Source organism: Crocodylus porosus, unplaced genomic scaffold (genome assembly GCF_001723895.1).
Source record: "Crocodylus porosus isolate Cpor-Errol unplaced genomic scaffold, CroPor_comp1, whole genome shotgun sequence".
NCBI classification, from domain to species: domain Eukaryota; kingdom Metazoa; phylum Chordata; order Crocodylia; family Crocodylidae; genus Crocodylus; species Crocodylus porosus.
In genome coordinates this window covers 8,009,222-8,028,020 of record NW_017728932.1, presented here as the reverse complement: position 1 = coordinate 8,028,020, position 18,799 = coordinate 8,009,222, and the positions used below count along the sequence as shown (strand labels likewise).

At 42.3% G+C, this 18,799-nt stretch overlaps 1 protein-coding gene across 2 annotated transcripts in view; it reads left to right on the top strand.

The window, feature by feature from the left end:
• The window catches only part of LOC109317050 (S-adenosyl-L-methionine-dependent tRNA 4-demethylwyosine synthase-like), a 127,729-nt gene that overhangs the window by 49,871 nt on the left and 59,059 nt on the right, over positions 1-18,799 (top strand). For both annotated transcript variants that reach the window (XM_019545492.1, XM_019545493.1), the window contains exons 11-13: positions 5,746-5,855; positions 12,096-12,273; positions 16,728-16,863. In XM_019545492.1, coding sequence (XP_019401037.1) covers positions 5,746-5,855; positions 12,096-12,273; positions 16,728-16,863 — 424 coding nt within the window. The remainder of the gene's footprint in view (positions 1-5,745; positions 5,856-12,095; positions 12,274-16,727; positions 16,864-18,799) is intronic.

Here is an 18,799-nt window from a genome sequence, read left to right as displayed (position 1 = left end):
GAAGTATAGGATGAGGGAGGAGTCAGTACAGTAACGCTTTGCATGTAAGTAGAATCTTCTACATGAGGCTTTCCAAAGTGCTCTTCTGGGGGTAGCGTTAGGTAGTGATGAGGATACTGAAGACACACTGGGCCACTGATATGTATGGTCCAGGGTAGAAGGTACTAGAGCAGGGTAGACAACCCCTCTGCCAGCATGCCGCAGCGTGGCACATGACTGCATTTTGCTTGGCACTTGCAACCTTGTCAAAGGGGCCAGGCCTGCACTGCCACAATAAGAATCGGGCTTCTCGTGAGGCCCCTGCCATCTGTCCCTGGCATGCCAACATTTTACACATCAAGGTTGTGCGTGTTTTTGGCACTCTGCCCAAAAATGTTGCTGATCCCTGTACTAGAGTATGACCTAGGAGATCTAGGTGCTAGTTTGGTCACTACCAGTGAGTTTATTGGTTGACCTTAAGTCACTCACTTCCTTGTTTCAGTTTTCCCTGTTTATAAAGTCTGAATAATGATGCATTTCTGGTGTGTAAATCACTTGGGGATCCATAGAAGAAAAACGGGTTTGAGGAGCTAGGTATTAATCATGTCCCCATTCTTTTTCCAGTTCTAATAGCTTCCTGGCATTGAAACCCATACTTTTCATCTCCTGAAACAGAGTTATTTAATGTCTCATACTTTTATGTTGCTGGAATTCTATGTTCGCTCTGATTTTTGTAATGGAGTGCTATGGCATCAACACTGACTGTAATAAACCGCAAATGCTCCCTTTTCTCCATTAAATATAGTATGTGGTTGGTGAACTGGCATCTAGTTTCACACATCCTTTTTTGGCAGAATGCTAGAAGTATTCTTATGAACTGATTTGGAAGAAGTTTCTACATCCTGTCATTCCTGGTAATTAAGGAACGGCTCTAAGAGATGACATTGGTTGTTATCTGTATCTTCTTAGGAAAGCAATATTGCATATGTGATCACCAGGCAGAACTCTGAGAGGCACTAGGTACCTGCAGCTCTTTTCTCCCGTCAGCTCTGGGGATTTGGTCTCATACTTGGGAGTACACATTTCAGAATTGTTTTGTTGAAAAGTAGCCTCTAAGTAACTGTCACTCTTGCGCCCATCTCTTTCCCTTCCTCCACGTTTCAGCCTGCAAAATACCACAAGCAACACTCACCCAATAGAAAGGTATCTTTATGGCTTAAAAATACTGCTGCTGATAGAAGATGATCATTATCAATTCTGTTGCACTGTGGTAGCCTAGCTAGGGCTGGACAAATGATGGACTTTTTGAAACGAAGGGTTGGAATTTGTATGTGAAGGGAGGAGAAACTTAAGGTCTGACAGAAACAAACCTATAGGTGTGTGGTTTTAGGGAGGTTTTTTTGGATGAAATGAGAAACCATTCCATTTATTGTGGGCCAACCTGAATTGTTTTATTTGAAGTCTTTCATTTTGGGGTTTCTTAATCCTGCAAGAGACTGTATTTCTTTGAACTTTTAACAAAAAGGATGCTATTTTGAAACAAGGTCAAAGTTTTTTCTTTTTAAAAAATGGCCAACTTCTAGCATTTCAGAAATGAAATGTTTCATTGTGATTTTCTTAAGATGTTTCAAGACTTTTGAAATGATTCCTGTATTTTTCAGCAGAACTATTTGTCAAATTTACTCAATTTGATAATCTAAAACATTTTTGTTGAATTGCCCATTTATGAAAAGACTTTCACCCAGCTCTAAACTTAAGCCACCACTCACAAGTAATAATTATATCTAGTATCTAACAGGAGAAAGCCTCTGTAGAAACACTGATATCACTGTGCACTTTCCTAGAGGAACCTTAATAGGTTTTTATAATTAACAACACTCCTTTTTTTCTTTTTTTCCCCCTAGATGAGCTCTTCTTATCAGAAAAGTAAAATATTCCTTTGTATTAGTAATATTTATTCCGAAAAGACTTGACAAATACTAGGCAGGCAGGAAGGATAACTGCAAGTTGTATTGCGAGTCAGTTGAAGAACCACAATTATTTCCAAACATCTTGACTCTCTGTCCCCAGCAACTTTCTTCTCCAGGCTGTCCATGGAAATTTAATGTTTTCTTTCCTCTGGCTTTTTTTCCCAACCTGAGCTTTTCCTAGACAGGCAAAGACTCACATTTCCAGTTCTCTTGCATTATCATCTTTATTATTGAGATGCTTCTTTTTTTAGAACAGGAAAAAGGCTCCTTGGTCTGTAAAGGTTTTGCTGTAATTTCACTGACCTTTTTCCATTATCAGAGTTAATAGTGCTTATGGAATTTGCTCCAGGTAGTAAACTAGCAGGTACTTCATTAAAATAACTTGTAATGATCTGGGAGTTGTATATGCAGTTGCACCCCTTCCTGAGAAAGTTGTGATTAATTGCCAGGGTCATTGGTAGCGTTGGTAAGTGATACAGATAGATCAAAGGACTGACAAGAATACAAATAAGGTTCATTTGTAGGCCATATTGATTTGCCAAGGGTCATCTGAGAACTCCCAATGGAGTTTAGCTTCTGTCTTTCATCAGTTTCTCATAGCATTGTGCTAAAGCAATCATGACTTGTAATCAGAATAGCAGAGCAGCCTCTTTTAATGGGCATGGTTTGAATCTGAAAGTTGTCTAATACAACAGGTAATTTTTAGCATGATGCATTATTGCTGAAAGGGCAAGGAAGTCGCCCACAATTACCCGCTTGGTCAAGATTTCAGCAGTTACTTAGGCAGGTATTCTGGGAGGCCTTAGGGTCTGCTAGTGAATGAAGGGTTACGAATGAAATACTGGCTCTGCCAGCGATTGGAAAGCACGATCTACAAAGTCATGAAATATGCTTGGTTTCCACATTGAAGAGGACTGCAGATGCCAAATAAGCCGCATGTAGACATGACCCAGTGTATTTTATTAAACCCTTATGTGTTAAAATCAAGGTCTATACGATGCTTGCAATTAAGGGCTGTCCAGAGTCCATCAAGAGCCTATTGATTTTTCTGCCAAGTCACCCTATTAAATATGCATGGCATAAGCTTTGTAATTTAAACATGTAAGAATTTTTTGAATAATTACCTTTTCTATAGTTAGCTTTCACAAAAAAATTCCATGTTGGCAGCATCAAAAAACAAATTGTAGAAAGTCCAAAAAAAGAACTGCTTCACGTTAAGACCCATCTTTGTTGCAAGAAGGAAAAGTGTCAGTAAGAGAATATGTTCATGACCTGGAGAAGGAACATTTGGTTTGAAGGGCCACTTAAGAATCTTGAATCTTCCAAAAGGCAAAGTTAAAGGGTTCGCTTCTCTCCCCTTCCTCCCCGCCACCGCCCTTTACAGCCCACTGAAAGTAATGGGAGCTTTCTGGTTGAGTTCATTGGGCACACACTAGCTCTTTAATTCTGGATTGCGCTTTCCTGCCCTACTTTAACTACTATGTGTAACTGAACGCCTGAAAATGACAAGTGTTCATTTGCAAAGGTATCGTCTCGCTTCACAGGCAAGTCTTTTGGGGCAGCTGAGGATCTGTATTGAAGACTGAGGTCAGCTGGTCAGAAAACACTTGTCAAACCACTTCTCAAATATCTGTTTCTAAGAATCATAGAGAAGTGAGACTGGCAGGGACCTCAGCAAATCATCAATCCCAGCCCCCTGCTCAATGTAGGATCATCTGTCTAAGCCATCTTAGAAAAGTGTTTCTTTAACCTGTGCTTAAAAACTTTGGGAGCAGACTCTTGCAGGCACCCTTAAACATCAAAAACATCTTCAAAACTTGCCACAGGTAAAGCATGGGAGGAAAGGTACTTTCAATACCCTGACCCAGCAAGGGTAGTAAGTTGTTTGGATTGGTTTATTACCTGAACTGAATTACTTGAGCCATGCAAGGTTTTTAGCTAGTAGGCCTCATTCTGTATTCTTTGCCTATCCAACTCCTGCAGAATATTGTTTCTAGCAGAATATTTTGTTCCTTCTCTGATGCTTTAATAAACTATTCTCAAAGCTGGGCTGAAATTGATAGTGCTGGCTCTCAAACAAGAAAATACAGGAGCAGTTTGAGAATGAACCAGCAGTCTTGAGATTTTCAGTTCCAAATATGAGCACGCTTGGGGGGGGCTAGAGGAAAAGAAGAGAATTACTGGAAAAATTCTAATACTGGGGCTTCCGAAAAGGAAAGAAAGATGAGAATGAGAAGCATAGAAATCGTTTATTATTTTCGAAAGGTGAAGTTTTAGGGTCCGAGTTTGTTTTTTGTTTTTTGCCCAATTTAACTTTATTGATTTAGGATTTACCTCTGATTCCCACAGGTGAAAGCAAGAAGAGAATCAGGTCTGTAGGCTGGAGCCCCTTTCTGCATTGCCGTTGGCGACATGCAAATTAAGCAAAAATGGAGTAATTCTAGGTTTTTGGTTTGGCAGTTCAGAGTATTTAGCTCTGTTAACTCTAGATGGATTTATAAAACTTCTTCCAAACTGAACGAGAACTGCAGAGAAATGCAGAAGTTCTCACCAGAGCGGATGGCCTGTAGAAAAAGAGTCTGTGAGGACTAAACTAGCTAGGAGAAATGAGATTAGTAAAAGTGCCGTCAGTTGGGTAGGGAGGCTGAACACTGTGGGCCTGTTCCAGTTGTCTTGCATGTAGGAGATCAGTTGTTTTTATTTTTGCAGTGTATTTTAGTGCATTTTTCTTTTAAATGTCCAGTTTCAATAATTCTGTAGCTAATAAATCACAGATGCAAAACAAAACCTCCAGCTGAGTACATTTTGCAAATTAACTGGACCTATTACAGATGCCTCTCTGGCATATTGTAAGCTACCCAGTTCCTTTTTATATTTTAAGCTGGCTGATATCCATTTGACTCTGGGACATCACTTGAAGGGTAAGACTGTACAGCTGTTGTGTTATAATACCAATCCTTTCATTAGCCATTGAGGACAGCACCTGTATCTCACTGTCCAGCTAAAAGACTTGGTTCCTGCCTGTTTGAATGTATCCTGCTGTTGTGACTGCTAGATCATTCTCTGTTGGGGAGGTCTGGCTGGCAGCAGAGGGGTCATCCTGGTTGATCAACAAACGCCTGCTGTTAATCCACATGATGAAGTTAGGCTTCAGAGTGACCCTCAAGGCTCAGGTCTCTGTCTGGGTACAAGAAAAATTGAGGGCCAGTGCAGGGGTGTATTTAGTGTAGGTTAACGCTAGTGGTAGGATTTTGCAGGTGTGTGGCTGGGTATCATTATATTATCTTGCCTTTTAAATGATGCTACAGCTATCTGAGTGGTAGAGAAACTGCTTTTGATATGTTTTAAAAGGCAAGCTTGGGAACAAAAAATCATAAGCTAGCTGAACACTAGGAACCAGGGACTTAACATTTGATACTGATTTTGTAGCACATTATAATCTACGTGATTCCTGAATTCTTCTCACATATCAGAAAGGTGATAAAGACCATCCGCATTTTGGATAGGCATTGATCTCCCAGTAATCCCTTTCTTTTTCTCTAGTAACCGTTTGTCTGCTATCCGTGGGAATTTTTCTCCCCCTCATGTTTCACAGCTCTATGAATTCCCTTTTACTATGGACGTGTGCTTGCTTTTCTCCTCAGACCTGAAGAAGAATCTCTTGCCTCTGAAAGCTTGTCTAGCTCTATCCCAGCACTGCAGTTGGTCTCCAATAAAATATATCTTCCAAAGATATCCTTGTCTCTTTGATATGTTACCAATTTGCAACAAATCAATCCAGTATCTCTTCCTTCAGGCACCATACAAATCCTGTGGGTACAGAATGGCGATGGAAATTGGACCAACCTGAAATGATCTTGCAGGAAGCTATTGAAAATCATCAGAGCTTGATCAAGCAATTCAGAGGTAAGTGTGGGCTAGCCTTCTTCTTAATGGAACTCTTAGGAGTATCCAAGCGGACATCAATGCAATATGAATCAAAATCTCTGTAGCCTGCAGAGCACTAGAAAAGAAATGAGGGAGTTGTACACACATCACTGGGAAATTTTTCTGGAACATTATTTACTCTTTACTATCCTGGGTCTGTCTTGATTACACCACGAGCCACTGAGTTACTGGCTGCTGTTGTCTGGGAGCTGAATGGGACTCCCTCTCAAACACCAAGCAGCAATGTGGTGTAGTCCTTACTTGGTTGTCAGCAGTTCCCATGATGCTTGAGCCAGGCTGAGTGGCCTTTTAGAACACAAAATGCGAAGGACAGGAAAGAACGGAAAGTAATCCCCATTTAACCGGAGCAGAGTGAGTGCTATGTAGCCTCAGTGGATTGGCATTTGCAAGCTCGTGCCTGAATTCTCCAACCAACTAGTTTAGGGACTCAGTTTTTGCATCTTGAAGGATTTTGCCCATATAACTCCAGCTGTTGTCAGTGTAAATTGGTAGCTCTCAGCACCTCTGGAAACCAGGCCACTGGCCGTGTACTCTGAATCCTTACTGGTTTTTCTTCCTATGTGGGTTACTTGTTAGCAAAGCCCCTTTCTCCCATCTCCTCCAAAAACAGGAAACTTAGTTATTTAGCCAAGGTCAATTTTAATGCATAAGAGAAGCCAGCCAGCAATGTTCTTTCTTATTGGCACTGGGGGTTGTGTGAGTGTCAGGAGGAAAATGAAACATCCATAAAATGTGCAAGGCAAGTCTTTGTCTTGGATGTCATTTTGGGAACCCATTTGTTTATCTTGGCTGAACGCAGAGAAAACCCGATAGATTAGAAACAAGATGGGCAGAAATTTTAATTGGCAGAAAGGAGCGATTCTGTCATGTTAGTTGGGGTTATAGAATAGTAAGACTAACTGGTTAGATTCAGTAGGCTCCATTTCTCCTTTATCACAATGTTGCCGATTTAAATCCTCTTGTGTTCTGAGAGATGTGTTTTTGGGGTCTAATTCTGACCGAGCTCATTTCATGCAACAAGGTCTGACTGTTATCTCCTGCTGCCTGTAATGTGTGCTTGCGGGGAGAGTCCAGGTATGCAGCTTATAAGGAGACTGGAGCAGGGCAGTGATGAAGAAGTCAGGGCTGAGGTGCTGAAGTGGGGTAGGGAGCAGGCAAAGTTCCTGAGATGAAGTAGATGGGAGGGTGATTGGTCCTGGTGGTATGTCTTGCTTCTTACTCACCCTAGCACTGTTAACTGGCCATCAAGATGGAGATAGTGCCATTTCAAGAAGCTGCAGAATGTGCTTCTCAGCCTCCTTTGCTTCATTTGCTCTGTGTGGATGGGGAGAGCAACATAGAGGAGAGCCGGAACAGAGGCCACAGCGGTAGCCACCCTCCAGCTCAGTCTGGAAATCCTCTGGATTTCACTGCTGCTGGTGAAATGCAGCTCAGCAGGTGTCCTATGTGGAAGAAACCTTGGCTTGAAAATTTTGTCCGAGTGAAAAGTAGGCTGCATGGCAAATTTTGGCTCAAAGGTCACAGCAGCTGTCTGGAACAGAGACTTGTTTTAGCCTAGGGTAAGAGTGATCATGTTTAGCACTTAGGGTATAATCCTACTGTATGTAGATTTTTCAGAGTTGTTTTTCATATTATTGAGTTTAAAAAAAATAAAATCAGAAGTCCAAAAAGGATTTTCCCTTCTTGAATCAAACTCGACTTAAAATAACTGACTGATAAGGGTTTTCACTAGATTCCCCTTGCATGTTATTTTGACTCTGAGGGCTTTAATATATGGAGTTACTGAGACAGTATTATGGTGTTTTTGGGGATAAGTATTCTGAATATGCAGTAATGAGATGGGATTGAGTTGTAGTATAGTGCTGTCTTAGGGGAAAAAGGTGCATTGCTCAGAGCGAAAAAAGCTGAAGATGTTCCACTTTCTATACTGTCCCACCCTGCTTGCTGAAACCAGAGTGCAGGGGAATCTTTAAATGGAATTTCAGTATTTGAAGTATAACAGTTCCCTTTTCCATCTCATTTTTTCCCCTCCTTTTGTTCCTCCCTTTCTAGCTCCCACTCTGCCCCAGATGTGGATGGCAGTTTTTGGGAATTTGAGGTAGAAGTACCATGGATCTCATCAAGAAATGCTTGCGCAGGAAAAAAAAGAAATATTAATTCTATTTTCTGGAGCTTTATTTTCTATGAAGCCAATTGTGAAAGATTCCATTAAACTTGCACGTACATCGGCAGCTCAATTATATTTGACCTTGAGCTCTGATAAGAGCTTGGAAAGTGTCACGGATTAGAATTATACTGAGAAAAAACAAATGTGACGTCAAATTTTAGGGTGATGGATTGTAACAGGCTTCCCGCCTTGAAGGTATTGAAGCAAAAAGGCGTTTTGAAGAGAGAGGAAGAATAGGAAAAGGGAAACAAAGCCCAGTGACTGGCTTAAGTTGCACTGTGAATTTTATATAGCTGTTCCTTAAAGTGCCTAGAGAAGAGGAGAGCATGAGCAAAGAAGGAACTGAATTAGAAGAACGTGTAGCCATTGGAAGCTGAAAGGTGCATGGCACCTTGGAAGATCCAGCTCCCTTATGTGGCGCTGAGCCTGAGTAGTTCTCTGTCCGGATGATAAGTGCCTCAGGGCAGAGCACACAGCTGTGTAGTGCCACAAGAAGTCCATCAGCATGTCCACAAATAGTACGTTGGATTTAATTATGATAGATTAAAAGAGAGCAAGGTTTAAGCAGTGTGAGAAGCTAGATTGCTTTGTGGTTTAGGGAGGAGCAGTTTGCAGAGAAGACAGATGACAACTCGATTCTGTAGATTTTACATCTCTCTGGCTTGCTGTGGAGTGCCACAGAATAACTCGTGACTTCAGTCAAGTTACCCTACTGGGCACAGGTGTTTGAGGATAGACGCCCCCACAAAATAGAGTGGACCTAGAATATTAAAGCTACAGTGGAAGAAGAGCCTTTCTAGTGTGCTGTAACCTGAGAATCAATGGGGCTTTCAAATTACATGATGTTATTCAGATTACATTGCAATTTATTGTTTGAATTAATTTGCATTTTGGGGTCTGATCTCTCATAATATCTTAAGTCAGGGCAGTCCAACTGGTGGCCTGCGGGCTGCATGATGCCAGCAAGGGGTTAAATTGTAGCACCCAGGCTCCCCACAGAGCCCCCAGCTGAAGAAGCAGCTGGGGGCTCCAGCTCCCTCTTCTGGCTCCCTCTCCAGGGGGCAGGACAGGGTGGTGCAGCACGTTGCAGCTTACAGTGCTGGGGGAGCCTGCACCTGGGGTGCCTGAGGTGTGATGCTGCAGGGGAGCACATGGCTGGGGAACATAGGGTAGGGTGCAGGGTGCCTGCGTGTGAGGCGTAGCTGGGTGGGGTGCATGGTGCTGCAGTGTGTGTGGGGCTGGGGGGAAGGAGTTTGGAGTTGTAGGCCGTGTGGTGTGTATTACCACTGGATTTATGACTCAGAGGCCTTGTTGTGGGTGGACCTAAACCCTTACACTAACCACAGCCTTTCCATTCGATAATAGGCAAATTTCTTGTGTACAGTGATAACAGAAAAGACTGCTATAGACAAGCAGTTCTATAGCTACCAATCCTAGAGCTGTCATCAGAGTCGAGATACGTCTGGCCAGGGCATGAGCTTCACTCTGAGGTTCTCTTGAATGTCATATGGCAGCAGCCTGGAGGTTAGAGGCTAAGGCGCCCCTCCCTCCCCCTTTTGCTTCCCCTTCCCCTCCCCCTCCCCAGTTTGGTGGATGAGACGGGGGCTGGTGGTATGCCTTCTGTCCATGGTGCCTTGGGTTTCCCTCTTGGGGACCCTTCTGTCCATGTGGCCTTGGGTTTCCATCTTGGGGACCCTTTTCAGGGATGGGGAACTCTTTGTTGCTCTAAAATCTGTTTCTGTATTCTTTTCCCCTCCTGATGACTCTTCATCCATGGCTATTGCAGATTGGTCTCTCTGTGGTCCTCATACTGTCCATGTTCTGTTCTATCAGCATATTCCTTTTTGTCACAAACCCATTGCATACATGCATCCTAATTTGGGTTTTCCAGGCCTTCTCCTTTTGGTCTGTTCCCTCAAAACCAGAACCTCAGGCCCCTGTTCCCTTGGGCCTTGTGAGCTGGTGTCACCATGTTATGTTATGGAACAGTGTGGTATATGCCCACTATTTCCCAGGCTATGCGTATATCCGTTAGCCTTGTTGTGTTAGACACTCTGTGAGAATGATGTGACTGTGTGGCCAGGTCTTTAGAAATCAATTAACCCTTGCTGCCACCCTGGACTGTTGTTCTAATGCATATATATATTGCCTATAAGCCAATTCCCAAAAGCAAACCTCTAAATACCATTTTCTGGCCATCTGTGTGTGGCCCTGAGGACACACAGCTGGGCATGCAGCCCCCTGGCCACTTAAAATTTGGACCTGAAGTTACAATAGCAAGTCAGTTCCTCTGAGTAACTGCCTGTGCGTAGATTCCTGCCACACAATAAATGCAAAGACGTTTACCTCTCATTGTGCAGACAGGCAGTTATTGTCGAATAGGTGGTGTACTGTAAGTTCACACTGTGCATAGCCTTACATTTGGTTTTGAATTCTATCCTTTGTGTGCGTGCACATACTTGCCTCCACATCCCAGAGGAAATGGCAAACTTGTCTTATTAATCTAATTCATTATTGATCCCATGTACTCATGGAAAAGGAGCTATTCAATAAAAGGATGCAGAGTAATTTGGGTTTTCCCTTTGCAGTCAGTCCATTTGTACGCAGGGTTTGTTTTTTATGTGTGCGTGCTTAAAAATGAAACCCTCTCCATCTCCATCTCCATCTCTGTGCTGTTGTCCTGCTTTGTACAGTTTTGAAGCCCAACAACATTAATTAATGCCATATAATTCTCCATTGGTGTAACTGATGGAGAGAGATCTCATTGATTGGGTAGTAAAGTAGACAGGTGTAGGATAGTTTATTTGATGGATATTTTTTCTTGGTACTGACTAGTAAATCCCTGTGTCCTTCACAAGGGCAGACGCACAATAGAAACGTAACTCAAAAATAGAAGACCAGGTATCGTAGATGTGACAGTCCTGGATTAGGAAGGCGAGATCTCGGCTGGAATGGGAAATCCTGGTGGTTTGAGTGGAGGGGACACGAGCGAGAGGTCACTTACCTTGATGCTTATGTGTTTACACAAGGTTCTTAATACTGCCTTGTATTATAGTATTGGTGCAGGGGAACCCTGGTTAACCTCTATATAGCATATAATTCATGCTGGTCAAATGACTGCAACACATCCCCAATTGCTAATGCTACCATTGAATAGCTGGGATCCTCCTTTCTAGTTGGTTAATATCCCCATTTTTAGTCCTATAGTGTCCCTAGAGAACTCAGATTAGAGCTGTCACCTGCCTGTATGCAACTCTTGCTTGCTTAATATGCATTAAACTCCCTGGCTCTGTTTACAAACCTCCTTCTCTATTTAAGGCTGGGGCTGTATCCTCAGAACACCTTTTTATCTTGGCATTGTGGCAGAGCAGGTAATTTTCTGTACCATTTAAGCTGCTGTGTCTAAGCAGCACAAGGTGAGTTGAGGACCAGGTTTCAAAACTAGTGCTCATGCTTGCTCTCTCTCATTTTATTTTTTTCCCCCCTTATTACTTAGGATATTATTCAGGTGTATCAAGGCACGTCCAGTGAATGTAAAATGACATCCGCAGAACAGATTAAATCAGTTCACAAGGGGGGAAGGAGGATGTTACTGGGTAGAATAGAAAGTTCTTCACCCCCACATAACTAGCATGAATCTGGCTTGCATAATTAAGGACTAAAAGTGCTACATTCACTCTGTTAACTTGAGCAGAGCTGTGTTGATTGACATTGGCTGTGCACCTGGCCCATTGTTTCCTAATGACAAATAAATTTCCTTTATTTTGATGAGATTTTAGTAGGTGAAATTAGAGGTAGGAAACAGCTACTTGTTTTGTCTTTGATACCAAAGAAGGTGCAGAAGGACTGCTTACAAGTTGGTAGCCTGTTACTGGAAGGTGTTGTGTTGCCTTTCTGGTTTTAGAATTAACCAGCCTTCTTCCTTGTAATGGTCAGTACATTTAGCCCGTACTTGATCTTTCAGTGCAGAATTTTGTGTTAAGGTTCTTTCTTTCTCACTTGCTTATTTGTTCTCTTCTTTCCTCCCCCAGGAGTGCCAGGTGTAAAAGCAGATCGCTTTGAAGAAGCAATGGTAGCAAAGCACTGTGCCCTCTCTCTGGTGGGAGAGCCAATAATGTACCCTGAAATCAACAGATTTTTAAAATTGCTGCACGGTCACCGCATCTCTAGTTTCCTGGTTACAAATGCACAGTTCCCAGAGGAGATTAGGTGAGTGTCATACAACATGCGTCTCTCAAAGGCATTTTGGCTTATTCTAAAGATCTGTTTTGTGCTTGTGTGGAGATGGAAACCCACGACACCACAACAGTAGATCTGTCTAGGTCTCCCTGGTATTCCTCTCTTCTTCCTCCTTCACAGCTTGATTTTGTTTTCTGTACGTCTTTAATCCAAAGTGATTTATTTAGAAGCGGATACATACAGTTGCACCAAACATTCTTAGTACAAGCCACTGGGGAGTCTGTTTTGTCCTTGTGAATTTTAGGTGGGAGTGAAAGACGGGCTGTATTTTGCATTTGGGAATACAGGAGTCTAAAAGGAATATGGTTCATGAGTAAAGCAGGAGTTAGAACTTGTCAGAACTACTTGGCTCATTTGCTTCATGTATAACCTTGGCCAGTTGCTCAGTATTTGTTTTCATGTCTCCATCTGCAAAATAGGACTTAATAATTTACAGCCTGTCTCATGGAAGGAGTTGTGAGCATTAATGTGTGTGGGGCATTTTAAGACGCTGAGAATACAGGCTATGGGCAAATGCAAAGTATGTGTGTATGTACTGACTTATTTTTAAGTATGTTTGATACCTTTTTAATAACAAATTTGAACAAAGTACATGCATTGTTAGAGCTTGCTCCGTCTTCTGTAACAGCTGGCATGCCTGGGCAGTATTGTATTAATACAATTGCATTGTATTAATTGGTTGTGCAGTGTAATAATTAACAACGATTAATTAAGAGTGTAGACTCCAATTCCTCCTTGGTGTTGCTCAAGCAAAGTCAGGGAGTTACACAGGGGACAAGTTTGGTTTGTCTTGTTCCCAGTCTCTTATTTCAGCTGGATGCATTTACGTATTCATGGTTTCTGATATGGTGCGTTCCTTCCTACCCATCCCCTTTTTGATCTGAATGGGGAGGGAGCGAGAGCCCCGCACATTTTTGAGTGAGTAATTATGGTACTCAAAGCCGTTCCAAATGATTGGGCAATTGTGTAATCAAGTTACTTTTCAAACCGTGTATTATGTGCCTGATAGACAGAAACTTCTCCTTCCAGAAACTAAAAATAAAATTGATAAAAGAGAGCCTAGGCTACATTTTAGTGATTTATTTTAAATAAATAAATAAAACTATAGACTCACTCTCAAAGAATTGCAGCTGATCTTTGATCAGTCAAGGCAAAGGAATTTCTGGTGTAAGGCATTACGAAGTATTGTAGGGTGAGCTTAACTCAATAGTTGTCAACCAAGAAGAAACTAGAGTTAAAAATCAATTCCTAGTGACCCCTAAGTAGCAAAATCAGAACTTGGCACGTAAACCGGGCAGTTGGACCAGTGACTGCTAGTGGCACAAACCAAAGCTGGCATTAGTAAGATTTGCTTTCAGACGCATACACTTTTATGAAGGCAAGAGGGATGTTATTGCTGCTGTCCATGTTTCTTGGATCCAGTCACTAGTTGTGAATAAATGCTACGCATGTTCAGCTAATGATAATACCGATTTTTTTTTTTTAGCTGTTGACCAAACTGTCTACCGTATTTAACCATTAAATCTGTGTCAGGATCCCACATTGCCATCTCACAGTACTGCATCCTGATGTGCTTATCAGCTAACCGAATTCATTACTCTGAGTCATGCTGCATCCTTGGGCTGTGACTGTGCCTGAATTTGTCTTGTAACAGCTGAACACCTTGAATTCTGAACCTGGTCTTACAGACATGGATGCACTTGTCTAAGCATCAAAAGGTCTGTCTTGTGTGGGTATAATGAGAAAAGTGAAACAAAAACTGGTAAAAATCCTTGTCTTGGGACTACATTTTGGAAGCAGCATCTACAGGGCAAATATGCCGGCCTTGTGCTGGGAATGCCCCCGAGAAGTCTGTCTCCCTTGGCTGGGTTGTGGTTGTGACTGCAGTAGCTCTCGCAGTTGATGCCCTCCCCTTGGTAAGGGAGAACAATAAGCATGCATACCCTCACAGTTTTAAGCTTCACCATGTCTTTGGCAGATGATGTGGCCCAGATGACGCAGTATGGTGCAGGAATTCTTGACCATCCTCTCTTAGTACTGTCTCTGCTGTCTTCTAGTCTTACTGTACTGATTCTGCAGGCTCTTGACTGTTTTCAGCAGCTGTGGAAGAAGGGCAGGATTTGGCCCCTTTTGAGAAGAGATTAATTTGGCAGCTACCACTCTGGAAGACAGTAGCTACATGCTCAGTACAACCTCTTCTTTTAATTAGGCAAAGGGTAACATTCAGAGTACCCTGGCTCTGCTCTGTTAACAATCCATTTGTATCTAGGATGCTTGCCCATTTAGGAGATTGCTGCTTGGACTGCCAGCTCACAGTGCCCCATTAATGAAACCGTTCAATTTTTCACCTAAAATACTGGATTTATTTCCCCTTTAATGATCTGTGCTTGTGTCTGGAAATATGATCGGAGAAGTTGTTTGCATGTCTGCATCAAGTAATTGCATTTTTTGACAATTGACGGCTCTGCTGTGGTCTCATTCCAGACAATTTTTGTCATATTTCATTTTTCTTCTTTGGGGTTTTGGTTAGCAGGCATGATGGACACCTGTAGGAAGGATTTTTTTTAAGGATATTTGCACTGTAGCCTACTCATTAGCAGCCTTCACAAGCAGCCTTTGCAGAAGGTTATTCTGTAATATTTCTCTATAAACCATTAAGAACCACAGATACTAACATTTTGAAGCTGTCACTTCATCTTGAAGGCCACTGGATAGAGACGTTTCTTGTTTACTCAGTGTTTGATAGATGTGCATCTTAACTCTCAACAGTTCTGTCTTCTCACCTCCTTCCCCTCCTCACCCCAAAGTGTTAACGAATGTGAAAATTTCCTTGCTTTGGTTATTTCTCCTGCTTTTAAAGAGCCCGTGAAAATTCTGGTTTGTTTTGCTTGTTGTTCTCAATGCCCTGTTTTATTCCTTGCATATATCCTTGGATATAGCATTATTTATTGTACTCTTGCTCCACAGTTAAGTGTGTACATGCCCACATCACTCTCTGGCAGCCTTGGAGTTTATGACATGGATAAAATCAATCACAGGCTCTTAAGCTGAATAGGTTAAAACTTTGAGAAGTTAGCTGATAATGTAAACAGTTGATGTGCCTTCAGTTTTAGAAAAGATGCATCTTAATATGCTTTCCTGCAGGTAGACAAGCTGTTGTCTTTTGACTTTGGACAAACAGTAGCTACAGTAATTATAATGACCTCTTTGTCTTTGTTAAACTGATCGTTGATATAGACCAGTGCTTCTCAGTGAGAGCTGTGGGGTACTACCAGATCCTTTGAAGGGTGCCTCAAGGTGTGAGGAGATAAGCAGATAAATTAAGCAGATAAGCACAGGCTTAGGCTTGCCTCTTCCTGAAGGAGTCCACACCCCAACCCCCAAGCCTCTCTACAAGGAGGTAAGCACTGTAATATAAAAAGTTAGTTTTTTAAATTGGGTATGACTCAATTCACAAGTTACGGAGGGGGTATCTTGAATCCAGTGAAGGGTACTGCAAGTCCAAAAACCTTGAGAATCCCTGATATAGGCACTCATTGGGGCAATATTCAAGTCTCCTCCAGCAGCATGTGGTAGAGACCTGGACTAATACAGAATAGGGAAGAAAAAGTCACCTGATCGCCCAGTTTTACAATCACCGTTCTATGTATTCTGGTAGGTCTCAGGTCTCATTATAAGGCTATTTATAGTCATGCCTGTGCAAAATTTCTAAACTCTTTTACAGGTTTTGCTGTGGAGTTTTGCCAGGTCCTTTCTGAAGGACCGTGAACACATCCTTACCACTATTTTTACTGCTTTGTTTTCCCTGTTTGCATGCTGCTTACACTCGTAGAGCCTTACATTTACCTGTCAGCAGGGAGATCTGTAAGCATCTTGTTGGGTGACCTCCATTGAATAGCATAGGACTGCCAAATAGGACTGCCTCCTGGCAGGACAGGGCATGTTTTAAGGCTTTTGGATTGCAAATGTTCCAGTATGAAGCAAAGACTTTTAAATGCTTCCTGCAGAACCACTGACATTTTCTCCTTTGATTGGGCCACTTAGGAAGACATTTCTTAATTAATGTTTTACGACTGTGCTTGAAAAAAAGAAGATGCTCCTTTTTTGGGGAGAGGTCATTAAAGTATCATTTCAGTCATCAGCAGTTTATGTTATGCTGTACTTTGCACAAGTTATTTGATGGAGGTCTCTTCTGGGTATTTTTCTCTTGTGGTTGTTTGGTCTCCATTGAAGGGTAAAGATCTGCTGCTGAACTTCGCACCAAAAGTACTATGATGTGCTTTGCTTCTGGTAGCAGAGCAGAGTTCAGCATACCAGCTTGCTCAGAGAGATTATATCGTAGGGGCCCTTCTGTAAGAAACCATAAATCCAGTTAGCTATAATGTCTGAAAAATAACAATTCCTTTCTCCTTTTTATTTCCAAGAAACCTTGAGCCAGTAACACAACTGTATGTCAGCGTGGATGCTAGCACCAAAGATAGTCTGAAGAAAATCGACCGTCCACTCTTCAAGGATTTCTGGCAAAGGTTTCTCGACAGTTTAAAGGCCTTGGCTAAAAAGGTACCAAGTCTTTCTCCCCTTTTCTTGGGAGGAGGTTGGGAGATGGAGGGACTCGACAGGCATCTGGGAGCTGGGAGCTAAAGCTTGTATCCTTGTTCCTTGCAGTCTGTGGCATTAGGATTGTTAGGCAGCCTAGTCTAACAGAAAACTCCAGAGGGGTTCTGTGTGGGAATAAATAGTCAACCTGTGCACCAAGAACAGAATGCATTATTATTCAAAGGACAGGGCAGGCAAGTCCCTCCTGAAACCACTTCTGACCACAGCAAGATGGCTGGAGAAAGACCCATAGGAAATGGGAAGTAGCTTGGGAGAGGCCATCAAAACATGTGGTGCTAGCAGTTGTTTCCAAAGCTTTCCCAGGAACTTAGGTCTGTGAAGCAAGTTAAAGTCTAGATGCATTGAATGCTTCCACACTGAGGTGTATGATTGAGCACATCCGGCAGGACTGGAGCTGCCAGTGATAGGTATCATACTTACCAGCTGTTGGGATCCCTCTTTGGGCCCTCTGCTTGAATGTTTTCTTTAGGACAGGCTGAGGTCTATGCGGTGAGGTAGCTTGTGCCAGCTGCAGATTCATCCCATTTTCCTGACTGAGCCCTACTGACCTAACATGGGTATCATGCAAATTTGCAAGATAGGCGTGTCGCATACAGATTTTCCAGCTGTTTATTCACCGATGCTGTGCGCTGCACCAAAAAATTGCTTTTGTTCACATTTCTGGCACAATGTAACATGCTATTTGCCGAGACTGAACAGACTGGAGAGTCTGTTTGATTTGAAGAATAATCTATGCTGCTTTCTGAGATAACAGCATTTGGACCAAGTCCTGTCAGATTTACTTACATGATGAGGCCCATTGATTTCAATGCAGGTGCCCAAACGCTCCGTCCTGCAAATGCATGCCAGTGTCTTTAGTGTGTGGGATCTTCTTGTTTAATTAGGGGCTGAATCCTGGCATAATTGAAGCCAATGACCAATGGAATCAGGATGTAGCTCTGGGGGGGCCCGGACCTAACAGGGCCAGGACCTGAGAACCAGACCTAACATGACAAGAAATAAAAAAAGAGAGAGAGCGAGCGCATGAGAAAAATGTTGATATATTTGGAAACCTGACTCTGGCTGCCTGAGTTCTTTCCCTCAACCTTGGCTGTATAAGGTACATTCTGCTGGTTGTCAGAAATTGTCCCTCAAAAAGAAAGAAGGTGAATATATTGGCAGATATGTCCATAGAGCTAAAAATACCTTTTGGTCAAGGTGAAGTGGAAATAGAACAGCCAGATGGGTTTGGGCATTTTTTCTCCATGACAGCTGCTTTGGGGTGTTCTTTTAACATTGATGAGGAAGAAGCCAATTAACAGTAGCCTACAATAGACCTTCCTAGCAATGTAGCCTCTGTGCATGTGATGCCATGGCAAATATACTGACAGGTCAAAAGCTATAAAGAAATTTGGGGATTTTTAGGTGCTCTTAATTTTTACAAATGGTTATGGTTGTAGCAGGGACCTAATAAATTTCTACAGCTGCTTCCAAAAAGGAGAACCTTTCAGGTTTCCCTCTAAGCACATTGTTTGATGTTCAAGTGGGAGATTAAGCACCGTTTCATAGGACTCTGATGAATTAAGTGTGGTGAAAGCTGCTGCAGCTGCTGATATTCTTGAGAAATATGGTTTGTATTACAATAGAGATGTTTGGATAGGGACGTGGTAAGGCATTGTGCCGGGGTGGGGGGGAAAGCAAGGCTGTATGTCAGTAAACAAAAGTCCCAAGTTTTGCACCTTGAATCCGGCTGTCATATTTTATACAATTCCTCTGGGACTCGGATAGATTGGTGTTTTGTAGTTTGATGTGAGCTCATTTCTATTAAGAGGCTCTGATGGGTTTTCATTTTCTCAGCTACAAAACAACTTCCACCATCTGAAGTGATGTGCCGTCTTGT